At 49.4% G+C, this 16,374-nt stretch overlaps 1 protein-coding gene across 1 annotated transcript; it reads right to left on the bottom strand.

The window, feature by feature from the left end:
* Positions 1-6,961: 6,961 nt before the first annotated feature.
* On the bottom strand, positions 6,962-16,174 carry mcm2 (minichromosome maintenance complex component 2; the record flags this gene model as incomplete). The annotated part of the gene is made up of 16 exons (XM_080545818.1): positions 6,962-7,072; positions 7,582-7,737; positions 8,235-8,417; positions 8,630-8,872; positions 9,241-9,353; positions 9,846-9,972; positions 10,856-11,106; positions 11,388-11,481; positions 11,604-11,795; positions 11,918-12,052; positions 12,535-12,742; positions 13,479-13,698; positions 13,875-14,147; positions 14,309-14,478; positions 15,009-15,202; positions 16,169-16,174. 16 exons carry the CDS (start codon positions 16,172-16,174, stop codon positions 6,962-6,964), a joined length of 2,676 nt encoding a protein of 891 aa, XP_080401944.1.
* Positions 16,175-16,374: the final 200 nt, after the last annotated feature.

The raw sequence follows: 16,374 nt of genomic DNA, 5'->3' as shown, positions 1-16,374 counted from the left end.
TACATCTCTGGTCAATTTCTTTAGCTAGGCATGATTCATGACTCATGCCTGGCCAGCAGAGGACATTTATTTCCTCAAACACAACTTCACAGCTGTGGCTTTTTATGCAGAGTCACAGTCTTGTAGGAGAGACACAGAGTATTGTAGGAGTCAGAGTCCTGTAGGAGATAAGGCTGGCCTAGCTCGCCCTGCGACCTCGGGGGATCGAGCAGCCAGTTACACTGACTGACTCAAACTCCAACACATCAGTGTTTCTGGCATGGTTCTGAGGCTGCTGGCTGCCCACCGCCTTCTCCAACAAAGCCCACCGTGGCTGGGGGGACGAGGCCCAGCCTTGTGGACGTGCCAAGGAGCTCCGATCACAACAAGCAGCTGAAGAGCCCCACAGGCCAGCAGAACAAACAGACAAATCTCCTCCGCTGATACAGGCTCTCTGGGCCACCACCCCCCCCCCCACCCCCTCCTCAGCAGCTTAACTACAGTTCAGAGTCAACCAAGCTGAAGAAGACCCCCACTAACCCCTTACCTCTCACCCACTGATCCCCAGGGGCTTAACCCCCCACCCCCCACCGACCCCCCTCTGCTGGGTATCCTCCAGCGATACACCCCCCCCACCCCTTACTGCTCTGCTCTGCACAGACAAGTGGGCTGGTTCCACTCCACGGGGAGGCTGGCAGAGTTGGAAATCAGAAGACGGAGGCTCTTTGTGATGCACATCCTCTGATTTCTACCTCCGCCAGCCTCCCCTGTCCCACATCGTGACGTTAGAATTATAAGGTTCTATCTCCATTTTTGGTCAAAATGTAGTTTTTTTACATAATCTGATCCATTAGGTGTTTATTAATGCCTGTGTCATGTTATTTTTAAAATGTTGACATTTTTTAGTTAGAAATTAATCAAATACAAAGGTTTTTTCACGCTCGATAAAGTTCGAGCGTCAAAGTTTTTTCACTTTGACGCTCGATATCTCTGAACTACCCTAAACGGAGATAGAACCTTATCATTCTAAGCTCACGACAGGGCTGTGTCCGGGGTGGATCTGCTGACTGGTGCCGCTGTATCCTACATATCTCAGACTCCGGGGCGAGGCTTGGAACGCGCCCAGGAGCCGCCTGCCCGACCTGTAACTACAGTATGATGGAGGACTGGCCTACTCAGGTTTGTGCTGACAAAGTTAGCTGTAGTGGATAACTTCCTTCGTTGTAAGTTCCGCTCTGATGTCAACACTTAGGATATAGTTGTTACTATACTATTGTATCCCATTACTGTAGATCAGTAATGTGTGGAATGGAACGAGGAGTGTGTGTGATCCTCATTCCTTTCCACGCATTACGTCGAGCACGTCCTCCGATGTCTTCCTCCACCAGCCTCCCTTTGCAGTAGATTGATTCTGTCTGGTTTAACCAAAGGACGGAAGATACTGGGTTGTTTCCTTTATGGTTGCAGATCATTGAAAAATGTTCACAAGATGAACCCTGATGGCTTCAGCTGTTTCTCTCCCCGGTACAACAACAACATCATGTTGTGTGGTGACCTTAGCCCTCAGCTGGAGGCCTGTCTCACTGTGTTTCAGATCAGATGTGCCTGGGAGGTGGTTCATCATGGGGAGGATCACGTCTCCTCTCCTCAGGAGGGGTACAGTAATCCTGACTGGGTTTCTCTGCTCTCCTGCTGAGAGAGAGTGTGCCTGTGTGTGTGTGTGTGTGTGTGTGTGTGTGTGTGAGAGAGAGAGAGAGAGAGAGAGAGAGAGAGAGAGAGAGAGAGAGAGAGAGAGAGAGAGAGAGAGAGAGACACACAGAGAGAGAAAGTTGTGAAATTCCATATTCACTTCACATATCATATGATGAACTGAGAGAAAGAAAGGTGCAGAGTGCCTCTTTGGGTGTGTGTGTGAGAGAGAGAGAGAGAGAGAGAGAGAGAGAGAGAGAGAGAGAAAGAGGCAGAGTGCCTATGTGTGTGTGTGTGTGTGTGTGTGTGTGTGTGTGTGAGAGAGAAATAGAGATAGAGATAGAGAGAGTCAGTGCCGAAAGAGAGGGGCACTGCCTGTGTGTGTGTGTGTGTGTGCGTGTGTGCGTGTGCGTATGCGTATGCGTGTACGTGTGTGTGTGTGTGTGTGCGTGTGCGTGTGCATGTGTGCAAAGGCAGAGTGAGCTAGAGAGTCATCACCAGGTCACATGACACTGCCAAAGCGGGGCTGGTTGGGAGTCGCCTCCTGTACTGAGGTAGCCCTGCCCGAGACACACTCAAGGATCGCCCGAGGACCTCACATCTGATTGCCCCCTGTCACTCAGTCTCCCTACCCTACCCTGTCAACATCCACCAGACATCCAGTCTCAGCCATGTATCCAGTATTGGATAAGGGAGTCGACTGAAGATCAGATGGTTGTAGCGGACCTGGTCTCCAGGATGCAGGTGACAGCAGAGAGGCTGACTGCAGCACTGCGTAGGCAAGGCACCATTAACTGTGGGAAGTGAGATTTATAGTGTGCCTGCCTGCCATACAGCGTGCCTGCCTGCTTGTCTGCCTGCCTGCTTGCCTACCTACCTGACTGCTGCCTGCCTGTATGCCTGCCTGTCTGCCTGCTTGCCTACCTACCTGACTGCCTGCTTGCCTGTATGCCTGCCTGTCTGTCTGCCTGCCTGCCTCCTGCCCTCCCTCCCTCCCTGCCTGCTTCTATGTCTGTCTGCCTGCCTCCCTACCTGTCTGCCTGCCTGCCTACCTACCTACCTACTTACTTACCTACCTGCCTGTCTCCCTGCCTGCCTGCCTACCTGCCTGCTTGCCTGTGTCCCTACCTGCCAGTCTGCCTGTCTCCCTGCCTGTCTGTCTCCCTGCCTGCTGTCTGTCTAGCTGCCTGCCTGCCTGCCTGCCTGCCTCCCTCCCTCCCTCCCTCCCTCCCTCCCTCCCTCCCTCCCTCCCTCTCTGTCTGTCCTCCTGCCTCTCTACCTGTCTGTCTGTCTGCCTAGCTGCCTGCCTGCCTGCCTACCTGCCTGCCTCCCTCCCTCCCTCTCTGTCTGTCCTCCTGCCTCTCTACCCGTCTGTCTGTCTGTCTGCCTGCCTCTCTCTCTGCCTGTCTGTCTGTTTGTCTATCTGTCTGCCTCTCTGCCTGCAGTGCCCATTGCTCACTAGAAGAAAAAGGTGACCAGAGTCTGGGGAAGCAGCAGACAGATCTGTATCTGTCCAGATATCAGGAGCAGAAGAATCCCCCCAGGTCCTACAGCAGAGAGTCAATCACCACACAGGAGACAGAGAGCAGGTGTAGAGGCTGATAGCTTCATATCTTAGCAAGACAAAGTTAGTACGACACCGCTGATAGGGCTGGACTATCTATACCCCTGCAGGATATCTACAGTATATAGGGCCTGTCTACTGAAATGCTTCATTCTGGATGTGTTTAACCCTTACTTTACCACGTTAGCTGACTTGACTGAGAACCTATTCTCATTTGCAGCAACAACGCTGGGAAGAGAGTCACAGGGGAGAGAAGAGGGGATGGAGAGAGAGAGAAAGAGAGAGGGAGAGAAGAAGGGATGGAGAGAGAGAGAGAAAGAGAGAGGGAGAGAAGAGGGGATGGACGAGCCAACTGGAAGCGATTCAACAACCAACAAAACACTTCATACGCTGTGTACCTAAAGACATAAAGAAACAACAGAATGCAGACTGCATAGGAATGTTGTCCTTAGAGAGACTCGAGTTAGGGAGAGAGGGGGGAGTTAGGGAGAGGGTGGGTGGTTAGGGAGAGAGCGGGGGGGGGGGGTAGGGAGAGAGAGGGGGGGGGGGGGCAGTTAGGGAGAGAGAGAGAGAGGGGGGGGGGTGTGGTCTCCATACAGAAGAGCTGGCCTTGTTCTTTCGGGGCCGATGCAAATGTACTGTATCACGCTATCTGTCAGCTGCAGCTTCACGCAGCTCACAATACAATACATACTCAACATCACACACTACATACTCAGTGTAATTGTTAAGGGTTAGTCAACTTTTCACAGAGAGGCTGTCACGATGTGATGCCTATCAATACGCTCTTTAAGCTCTGGGCTCTTTGTCACTAGCCGAGTTGAGAGGCTCAGTGTGTGTGTGTGTGTGTGTGTGTGTGTGTGTGTGTGTGTGTGTGTGTGTGTGTGTGGAGCCCCTGCCAAAGCCTCACCCCCACAATCAGTGAAGGCCTGGACGTCTCCAGACCTCACTGTGACGTCTGAACACACGACTGACATTACATACTCTCTGTTGTCTGCAGATGTAGCCTATATACTACACACACGCACACACACACACACACACACACACACACACACACACACACACACACACACACACACTCAAAACAACAACATATGACTGTATCAACCAAGATGATCAAAAGTGACATTAAAATAACATGAACATTGAACAAATGAATGTATGTAGCTTATGAAACATTAAACCTGTTTAATAATAAATTAGGCTACACATGACATCTATACTAAGGATTTGAAGTTCAGACAAGAAGTATTCAGTAAGTCAGACCGTAAACACAGCCAGACTAATGACATAGAATCAAAAGAACAGTCCATATTTACAGTATTTACAGTAGCCCAGATCGATGCTGGCTCCCTGCAACGAAACGACAATCCCCATGCGTCTGTGTGAGTCAATAACCCATCGTAGGGCTGCATGTAAACACTGTACCGCATGATGCATGATCACTACGTGCACAAACCTGGGCACACTGCCTGTGAGAACACCGTTAGAATAACGCTGATGTGTCGGCGACTGTCTTAGATCCACATTTCGTGACGTTAGAATTATAAGGTTCTATCTCCATTTTTGTCAAGATTGAGTTTTTCACATAATCTGATCCATTAGGTGTTTATTAATGCCTGTGTGGTGTTATTTTTAAAATGTTGACATTTTTGAGTTAGTAATTAATAAAATACAAAGGTTCCATCTCACAGAACATCATGGAATGTAAAAACTTTGACGCTCAATATCTCTGAACTGCCCTAAACGGAGATAGAACCTTCTCATTCTAAGCTCACGATTTATTACATAACCATAAAGATTGAATTGGAAAAACAATAAAACCACGCGCATATCGTACAGCACAGCACGTAACACCGATTCAACGCTTTAGGATCATGTGTTACCGTTACCCGGGGATAATAAAACCAGACTTACCGAGCAGGAGCGCACGAGAAAGGCCCGTCGTCATGTCTGCAGCGATCACAACGTCAGCCTTAATGTATGATGATGTTCAATCGATCGGTGCTGATCATCGATATGAGCCGATGGAGAGAGCAAGAGTCATCGCCTGTCTGTCTGTCTGTCTGTCCGGTGCGCAGATCTACCGTGCGTCTTTGGGATACACCGGTTTATTGTGATCTGCATGTCAGAGCACCGAGTCTGTCTGTCCCCCCCCCTCTCCCGTAGGACCAGATGTCGTATTGTCCCGTTAATTAGAGGGGCTTTAAATACGCCGACTCACATTCTGCCCCCAACAACGCACTACTAATCTGTCTGGCATGGACCAGTAACATGCGCCTCCAAAGCTTCCGATTGTAATATCTAGTGGACTAGATTCGCTTGTTGAGATCTGGAGTTGAGAAAGTATTATTTGTATGTTGTAAATGTATAGGCTCCTACGTCGATGCTGGCGCAGTCTCTGCAGGTGAGACTGGATCTGGGTCCTAGACTCTGTCCGAAGGCTCAAGACTGAATGGGCTATTCTTATCCACCTCATTTTTCTGGTTTTCTGCTCGAAATGACATGCCCACAGTGAATATAGAATATCTCCACAATCACAAGGGCCTTCATAATGATATTGTTATCAAATGAAAGCTAACACCTGTGGGTTGGCTGTAGAAGTGTCAGAAATCAAAATCTATGTTACTGTGTCAGAGTAAATAGAGCTAGAACATTATAAAACATCTCAAATTCAGTCTCCGCCTAAAAAAACAACAGCTTTTACAGTGAATATCACCTTGGAAACCTGATAACCAAGCCCAAATCATCTAGGAATCAGTACTCCAGGGTCTTATTAGTACTTGTGCCAAAGTCGATGCTAGTAATGTGAGCAAATGCAACTTTGTACCTGTTTTAGTACAGGTATGTTTAGGCGGACACCTATATGTTTAGGCCATTTGGAGATATTTTGGCACCATCTTTGACCTTTGACCTTTCTCATGCATCAGATTTTTTGGGGGGGAGGGGATTTTTTTGGGTTGGCCGACCAATGGTATGGAAATTCGGCGTTGAAACCGGACATGACACATTCTCCAGTTGGAGAAAACTGGAAGTGACTTAGGCCGTGTTTACCGTCTCGGGAAAAAAATGGTGGCATCGTATAGCATGCAAAGTTGTGAAAAAAATGTGATATCGATGAAGAGAATTGATCGAGGTAAGCTCTTTATATCACTTCGGATCCACCTGTGGGTCCGTTGGATCAGAAAAGGTTTTAAGTTATACACGTGTACAGACACTTAAGCGTTCCACAAATATCTCTTATTTAATATCAAAACATTCTCACAGACATGACTGGGAATTAACTTCCCACAAAACAGAGACACACACACATACACACACACACCAACAGCACAAGCGTTCCACGTCACAGATGGATTCAAGTCAACAACATCTCATAATACAGGCTCACAGTCTGAAAGACTGAAACTAGACTTCACAACTCATCTTTTACCTTCAAAACATTTCTGCAGCCAAATCTCAGCCTCACGAAAACACATTTTCCAAGAGGACGAAACTAGAAAAGTTGAAGTAGTATGAAATGTATCACTGAAATGTAAGTCTTAATTGAACGGGAACAACAAATTGACCCATGAAGCCATTGGGTCCATGTTGGGAGGGGAGGGGGGGGGGGTCTCTTGGTCCTTTTTTCTACCAACAAGGTGGCAAACATATACAATTATTTACATATCCCCAAGTCTCCTCTGATCCTCAGACGAACAGCCGAGGGAACAGCGGCGGAGTGCTTCAGAACTGCTGCACGATCAGCTTCTTCTTGGCGTCGTGAGAGAACTTGTTGGAGCGGAAGGCCTCGCTGTCGTAGAAGGCGGAGAGGTTGTGGATGCTGATCTGTCGGGCCTGGGGGAGGGAGGGATGGAGAACAGATTAGTACGGACCAGGGAGACAAACATCCTCTGTCCCCAAGGGTTCCTCCTAACAGATGCACAGCAGAGGAACACCACTGAAGACTAGATTCAAGATTGCTTTGTTGTCTGTCACACAGTGACGGAAATTCTCCTTCGACAGGCAGAGGTGCAGCTCAAGAATACAGTTTCCACATTAAAAACACACATAGATCACATACATTAATACATACAATAAAAACAGGCAGACATAGCAGTGTTTCTAAAATGTAGTGCCTATTTAAGTTCCAGTCATTTAAAAATAATAATAAAAAAACTAAAATGTTGTGGTTTAAAAAGAAAAACGATGCACTTTCTATTTTAAAATGTTCAGGGCAGTGGTTGCAATCCCTCGTCGGACTACTGAGAGGCAGCCATGGTTAGTTAGCACTAGCATGCCAAGTGGAATACAAACACGCAGATTCTAGTTGTGTTAGGGTCATAGTGAGCGGGGGGGGGCGTCACCTTGTCGACCAGGTCCTTCTCGGGGACCTCGATGGTGTCCTGCTGGGCGCCGTAGCGGTTCCTCTGGTAGGTCACCTGCTCCGCCACCAGCTGCTTCAGGATGAACAGCAGGAGCTCGTTGTTGTCTCGCCGGAACGCCAGGTACCGGGCGAATGTCTGGAGGGAGGAGGGGGGGGTCAGGGTTTATACGAGACATACAACATCCTGTGACAAGATCTTGGGTTGTGGTAGGGACTATAAAAGAGGGTAGTGACTGTTTTTTTTTCTGTAGGACAGAAATTAAACAATTATGATATTGTACCTCATAACCACCCAATGTCCTACTAGAGAGGGAGATCTCTCACACACAACTCAGTCAAAATTACTGTTGCATCCCATACCAACAACTGCTTGTGATATGGGTAGAGTTTGTGCTGGTCCGCTGAATACATGTAGGAGAGAAGACGGCTCTCCCTATGCAGAGGTACAGACCAGACATCACTGTAGCACAGATATAGGAAACCAGGGAGAGCTACACAAGCATCCGTGGGTCTTCTCTGTGCAAGTTAGTGACTGTTCTGATTGTTACTTGTTGGTTCCTGAAACGTATTGTTCCTGAAACACTGACAGCCAATCGCATTCGAGTCAGAAGCCCAGTGGGCGTGTCTGCTCACCTTCCTCATGCTCCTCATCACGCTGAACTTCTGCGTGTCGATGAAGCTCTCCAGCATCACCCGGATGGCCATGTTCACGTCGTCCTCCACCACGTAGTCCCGCAGGTGCATGCGGGCGTGGGCCTCCGCCATGCGGATCATCGACTCGATGTGGCGCACCGTGATGGGGATGCTGCCGGTTGCCTGGGAGACGGAGACACACACACACAGTTACTACTGGTTCTGCCACGAGTGCATGTGTGACTGATGGATATGATCACCTCTGATGGATATGACTACCTCTAAGACATGTTTAAAGTATAACCAATAGCATAACTCAGATCCAACTACATACGTCTCTATGTAGTATCTATCTATTCATCTCTCTCTCCATCCATCTCACTCTCTTCACCCACCATAGACTCCTTGCGCAGTTCGCTGTAGATGCGGGCCACCTTGTCCTGGTCCATCTGGTTGAGTTTGGGTCGGACCCTCTCCTTGGAGTAGATGAGGTACTTGCGGAGCAGGTCCTGGGGGATGGTCGGGGCGTCGGAGGTGTTGGGCAGGACCACCTCCTCCATGGCGGCCGCGCCCGCCTCCCTGTTGCTGGGGTGGTGCTTGATGTGGCTCCCCACCACGAAGCGGGCCAGCATCTCATCCTGTGGGGAGGTGGTGGGGGGGGGGGGCAAATCAAAAACACAGTCAGTTAAATGTGCTGCTGACTTCATTTCATCCGTCTCAGCTTGCCTCTTTCTTCTCTCATCCACCCCCACTCTTCTCTCATCCTCTCATCCACCTCCACTCTTCTCTCATCCTCTCATCCACCCCCACTCTTCTCTCATCCACCTCCACTCTTCTCTCATCCTCCCCCACTCTTCTCTCATCCTCTCATCCACCCCCACTCTTCTCTCATCCTCTCATCCACCTCCACTCTTCTCATCCTCTCATCCACCTCCACTCTTCTGTCCTCAATAACCAGATAAATAACTCAACGGAATGCTGTTTGAAGTGGGTTCTGTATGGGTACCTTGACTGGGTCCACGGTGTCTCGGACCACACACAGGATGTCAAAGCGAGACACGATGGGCTCCGTCAGGTCCACGTTCTCAGAGAAGGTCAGGGAGGGGTCGTACCGGCCGCCTGGCCAACACAGGGAGGGAAAGCGGTTAAACTGGTAGCCAAGGACAGGTATGGTCTGTGTGTGTGTGTGTGAGTGTCTGTAGCAGCATAAGACAAGTCAGAGGGTTATTGGCTCTTGTTTTGAGGCAAACCAAGGACTTGGATATCAAATCAGTATAATAAGTCGTCAGTTGAGCTCATGTATGACACATTAAATATGGTTGTGTTGCCGTGGAGATGCCAATGATATTCATCCATCCTCTATCCATCTCTTTCTCTATTGGCATGTATATGTTACGGTACATGTGGGAAAACTAGGGTTAGGGTTAGGTGCTAGGGTTAGGGGTAGGGTTAGGGTTAGACATGCCAGCATGTACCAAATCAACGTAGCACCTAACCCTAACCCTAGTTTTCCCACATGTACCGTATTCCCACATGTACCGTAACATATATATATATATATTGATTTGAAGTCAAGTCTCAAGTGTGTGTCCCTGTGCAGCCGAGCCTCACCGATGGGGTTGGAGGCGGCGATGATGGTGCAGCGGGCCTGCAGGGAGGTGACGATGCCGGCCTTGGAGATGGAGATGCTCTGCTGCTCCATGGCCTCGTGGATGCTGGTCCTGTCTGCATCGTTCATCTGGAGGGAGGAGGGGGACGGCGCTATCATCAGACACGCTAGGCTAGTGACATCTTTACTGTCTTCTTCCATTTAGCTATGGAAGTGTGCTTGCAGTAGCAAGTGCAGGGGCCGAGCTAACGAGCAAGCAGGGGCCGAGCTAACTAGCACTAGGTAACTAGCGCAAGTTAGCGCTAGTTAGCTCGGCCCCTGGGTGAGCTAGAGAAACGTGGTCTTCGCCGGGTGATGCAGTGGAGTGGCCCGGAGGGGGGGGGGGGGGGGGGGCAAGCACTCTTCACAATTTCCACAGGAATTGTACCTGTCTAGTTAATACTGTTATTTGCTTTTTGTTATTATGACGTTGCTGCTAAATTGATATTGTTTGATTGTGGCTTTGTTGAGGAGTAGCTCGTTCTAAAGCAGTTGGTTATCTGGTATTCTGTATATTGTATACATGACTGTTAAAATGTGTTTATTCAACCAGGATATTCCACTCTGCAACGATCATTAAAATGGCCGTGGTCAAGAGAACCATTAACTCACTAATCGCCAGACAATGCTGGAACATTCACCCCCTAGAGTACCAAGTGTTTTATGTGGTATTTACCTAGCAACAATACTTTGATTGGCTACAAAATGAAGCATCGTCATTTGTTGTTTCGCTTGGCTTAGAATGTTGTCACTCGGGGGGTGACTTTACTCCCCCTCAACACTAAATAAGTTAAACGGTTTGTTGGTGATGATGAACGATTAAATGACTTGTACTTGTTTGGAAACAGGAAGAACATGAACATCCCCAATATTCCAAAACTATCATTTCATTTCAGCATTGACAAACACATTTTTATCTGTGGAGCAAAAGAATCTCCAGTGGCCCCATCCCCGCCCCCCTCCCCCTCCTCACCTTATCAAACTCATCGATCAGACAGACCCCCCGGTCAGCCAGAACCAGGGCGCCGGCCTCCAGGGTCCACTCCCGGGTTAAGGGGTGGCGCTGGACATAGGCGGTGAGGCCCACGGCGGACGCCCCCTGGCCCGTGGTGAACACGGCGCGGCTGGACACCTTCTCGGCGTACTTCAGGAACTGGGACTTGGCCGTGCCGGGGTCGCCGCAGAGCAGCACGTTGATGTCACCGCGCACCTTGTGCTTCCCGCCTGACGACAGAACACAAGACAGCCTCTAGATTATCGATTCGTCTATATCATTATTACTGTTTTTAATATTTGTTGTACAACTTTTTTTATTAGCTTCTTATCTTTGAAATGTCATAGTTGGGGATGTTGACAGCTGCTCTGCCCGGGGGGGGGGGGGGGGGGGGGGGTTTCGTTACATTGTGTAATGTAATGACAAATAAACTTAACTTCTGAGGTAAGAGCACCACCCAATGGTGAGTAAGAGGTACTACACTGCAGGATGGTGGCTGTGTTCTGCCTACCTGGGTTTTTGGGCTCGCCACCGAACAGCGCCAGGGCCAAGCCTCTCTTGATGTCCTCGTGGCCGTAGATGGAGGGTCCGATGCTGGCGAAGATCTGCCAGAACCCGGATCAGAATCAGAACACAGGACAGGTCAATATGGTGCAAAACTGATGAAAACATTGTGATGAAAGACCTAAATCTCAACCCCTAGCCCCCCAACCCCCCTCCTCCTCACCCTCTCTCCGATGCGTTCGTCCTTGCTGAGCGCCACGATGGCCTTGACGTCCTCGTCCGTGAGCTCGGCCACCGAGGCGCTGTTGTCCCTGCGGGTGATGTGATTGGCCATGATGACCGTGGCGAACACGGGGAAGCCGTTGGCCATGTTCAGAGAGCCGTCGTAGTTGTTGTTGTAGATCCCCGTGAGCTCCTGTGAGAGGAGAGAGGGGGGGGGTAAGCGGTTGAACTCTGACCTGTAGCTGCTCTATTCTATTTCCTTTGCCGTATTGAACATATAAAACATTTCTCTGCTTCAGGACGGAAGGTACGTACGATGTCGTCGCCCGGTTTGCAGCTGTCGACCAGGTCGGCCAATAGGATGGCGTCTTTGGAGCGGGGGAGGCGGCCGGCGGCGACCTTGCCGGGGCTCTCCTGGATGGTGATTCGCTGGTAGTTCTGGTACACCGTCTGATAGGTAGATTTAGTATTATTAGTATTATAGTATTATAGTATTGGGATGTTTTTGCAATTCCTGTAAGGTGATTCCATCATACATTTACAGTTCAATGTATGTTTTTCGATATTCCTTTAAGGTGGCGCAGAAGGCGTCTGGGGCGGTTGTGGCTCAGGACGTAGAGCCGGCGTCTATTGATCGCAAGGTCGGCGGTTCGGCAGTTCGATCCCCGGCTGGCCACGTGTCGAGGTGTCCTCGGGCAAGACACTGAACCCCAAATTGCTTCCAATGAACCGGCCGGCACCTTGCACGGTAGCTTGCCGCCATTGGTGTGTGATAGTGTGTGTGAATGGGTGAATGAGAGGCCATTGTAAAGCGCTTTGGAATAAGACGCTATATAAGTGCAGTGCATTTACCAAAAGGCAAACTTCCATCCTTTTCATCCACAACACATTTCTATTCCCTCCCTCTCTCTCTCCTCCCCCGGTCATCTCACCTCCTCCATGTTGATGTCGAAGGGTCCGAAGGACTGGCACTCGGGGCAGGAGCCCGGCTTCACCTCCTGGTTCTGGGACTGGAAGAACGGGCCCAGGATGAAGTTACACTTGTTACAGTTGTACTTGACCATGCCCAGCTGGGGCAGAACCCCCGTGCAGCTGGTCACCACGCCGCTGGTCCGGATCAGCTGGTTCAGATGCAGCTGTCTGGAGGGGAGAGGGGGGTCAGGTCAGGTCAGGCAGAGAGAGGAGGGTCACAGGGGAGGCAGTCATGCTGCCCGATCACGTCTCTTCACTACACTGGCTCCCCGCTGGTGGAATGAGCTTCCCACAGCTGTCAGAACTGCAGAGTCACTACCCATCCTCTGTCGGAGACTCAAGACCTCCATCTCTTCAGGTTACACCTTAACTGCTCCTCCTGAGACTTCTACTGCCCCCCAGCACTGCGTCTCCTGAAGACACCCGCTTTTTTTCCCCTTTACTGTGTCCGCTAAAACTTCTATTGCCCCCCTTGTACTGTTTCTCTGTTTCTCCAGTGTCTATATAATAAATACAATTTAAAAAGTGTAGGTTTAGAAGATGGTGATAGAAGTAGATTTTTCCTTCAAGCACAGAGACTGCCAATGGGCCCCCCGGGCCTGAGCTAGATTATTCTTCCTGCTACGACTGGTGGATTGATAATTCACTTGCTTAGTCAAATGTATCGAGTGTAAATCGCTTTGGAATAAGGCGTCTGCTAAATGCCAAAAATGTAAATGTAAATGAGGCTGGTGGAGGTAGAAATCAGGCTCATTGTAATGCTTGGAACGGAAGGAGGAATGGTATCAAACATGTGTCCTGATTCCATCCCATGCATTACAATGAGCCCCGTCCTCCGATTTCTACCTCCGCCAGCCTCCCCTGCCGTGCGGTGTCACGCTCCTCCTCTCGTCCCGGCGTCTACCTGAGTGAGCGCAGCTCCTCCACCAGGGGCAGGCTGCAGATGCGCACGTAGATGTTTTGGGCGATGCGGTCGTATTTGGGGTACATGGCGAGGACCACCTCCTTGGCCGCCTCGTCGAAGATCTTCAGCATCTCGGTGGGCGCCTCGGGTAGGAAGTAGGCCAGGACGTGCTCCCTGGCCGCCAGGTCCTCGTAGTTCACCACCAGACTCTCCTTGTTCTCTGATTGGACGAGAGAGTCAGAGTCAAATACAGCGGACAGGATGAGAAACGATAAGAAAAGTGGTCTGAGGACAGAGGAGAGGAGAGGAGAGGAGGAGAGTATAAAAGAGTGGTGGAAGACAGAACAGTGAAATTTGCCATGTGTCCTTAGACTTCCAGTTAGACTTCCTGTTTACCTTTGCACATGTCGCTGATCTTCTCCTTGAAGACGTTGTGTCCGTTCTCGTCCACGTGCGTCCGCAGGAAGTTCTTGAAGCGGTGGTAGATCTCCAGGCGCGGCGCTGCCATGACGACCCACTCCCTGACCGAGTGGCCCTTCATGTCCTCCAGGTTCTCGATGCTCTCGATCATCTCTTCGTCCTCGCCCTCCCCCGTCACGCCCTCCGCCGCGCGCTCGGCCATGCGCCGCCTCCTCGCCGCGGGACGCTCGTCGTCCTCGTCCTCGCTGTCTGCGGTTCGTCGGGAGAGGGGTTTAGAGGATGCAACATTCATTCATAAAGTATTATTGTTGTTATTGTTGGTGATATGTTTTATGCCTTAATGTCCCTCTAAGGCCCCCCTCCTCTAACGCACCATAGAGCAGCCCCCCCCCGCTCCTCCTCTAACTCACCATAGAGCAACCCCCTCCTGAGGCGACCGCTCAGCCCCTGCTCTCTGTCCCGGCGCTGCATGGCGTCCTCAGCGGCGGCGCGGGCCCCGGGGGACAGCTCAGACAGGTCCTCGTCCAGGTCCAGACCCTCCTCCTCGTACCGGTCCAACTCTGGGATCACCCGGTAGTCCCTGTGGAGAGAGGGGGGGGGAGGAGACGGGTGAGGGTGAGAGGGAGAGAGTTGTCTCTGATTAGTATTAGTACACAGGCAATGTGACATAACATATGAAACCATGAACACAGTCTATGTAAGGCATGTTCATGAAAAGAGCTGCATGTAAGTCAAGGCTCTCTTATGGATCACATCAATATCACGCATGAGTCAAGAGGTGTGCTTGTTCAGGCTGCCTCTTTTCTAGTGAAAGGTAAACAAGACCTGTTGTCTGTTACTTTATTTTCACTTGTTTTGCCTATTTTAACCTGCTGTGGCTTTCGCTCTTGTATTATGTTTTATTGTGTCTTTTTCCTTGTTATGTATGTAAAGCACTTTGTGACCCTTGGTCTAGGGAAGGTGCTCTGTAAATACATTTTACTTACTTACTTACTAGTGTTCCCGTCAGGCAAAATACATCAAGTATTTGACCCAAGTTTGTTATGACTACCGGCAGACAGACACCCCCCACTGTTGACAGAGCACCCCTGTGGTTCTCCTCTCCCTCACCTCTCCATCCCGTCTCCGATCAGCTCCTCTCCATCCCCGTCCTCCTCCTCCTCCTCCACCAGAGTGACGTCCCCCAGCAGCCCCTCTGACTCGTCCTCGAACGGCGGCAGGTCCCGGCCGGGGCTGGACGTCATGTCCCCGCGCCTGGGGCCCGGGTTCGGGCTGGTGACCATCAGGTTCGACTCGGAAGAATCCTGGAAACAAAGGAGGAGATGAAACCTTGTTGTTAAAATGTTGTTAAAAGATGGCGACAAACGGGTTGGCGATGACGTTGACATTCGTTTTCTCTTACAGTAGTGGAAAACCAATCCAAAAATGCATGCAAGTATGCATAACAAACCCAGATATTGAAATACTTTAATAGCTTAAGAGTTTTAAGTATTTAAAAGAGTTGCCTTATGATAAGCCATCTAATAATCTGAATATGCACTGGACCTCTGATAAACTCTGCACTGCACTTTATATATACATACTTTATATATACACATATAGGAATTTGTTTTGGCATTACAGTAGGTGCATTTATGCTTTTTTCACATGTATACATGAACAAAAACAAATACAAATGCAAAAACAGGACAACATATATATATAGCACTATCCAATGCTCTGTCCTGTGTTGTCCTGTTTTTGCATTTGTATTTGTTTTTGTTCATGTATATATGTGAAAAAAGCCTAAATGCACCTACTGTAATGCCAAAACAAATTCCTATGTGTCAAGCATAATGGCAATAAACGTTATCTGAATCTGAATCTGAATAACATACGAGCTAGCTAGTTAGCAAAGCAACAATGGAAGTCAGTGGGCAACTAACATCATGGCACAAACAGAGCAGCAAGATGTCACGATGCTTTGTCGACCAGGATCTTATAGATCTTACTGAATACTACCCGGGATGGAAAGTGTGACTATTTATTAAGTGTGATCGGTGTTGTGTACGATGGATAACTACACATAAACTAACTTCATATGCCACATCATGGCTGACGTTTCAGCTACAACCACAACAAAACGTTCAACTTTCGTTTCTACTTCTTTAACATAAGCTACATCAGTCAAAATCATAGGTGACACACTGCACTATAGTGCACAGAACATAAACATATGATACAATGTGAATATGTGAGTTATATTTCAGATGATCGCTTTATTCGCTTACCGCCATTGTTTCTGTCGCTTCTTGGCGCTGTTCCTCCGCAACTGAGTTTTTTTCCCCAGACAGGACTCACTTTTCGCGCGAAATATCCACGTGGTTGAAAAGCGCGCGAAATATCATGAATATGGAATGAGTATGACAGAAATGTCGTATGTGATTGGTTGGTCTAATGCATAAGGCGGAGACTGCAATGAAAACGTCATGTGGCC

This window comes from Nansenia antarctica, assembly GCF_963989245.1.
Source record: "Nansenia antarctica genome assembly, chromosome: 15".
Taxonomy (NCBI): Eukaryota; Metazoa; Chordata; class Actinopteri; order Argentiniformes; family Microstomatidae; genus Nansenia; species Nansenia antarctica.
The sequence above is the reverse complement of the archived record's forward strand: the minus strand, read 5'-3'. Positions and strand labels throughout refer to the sequence as shown.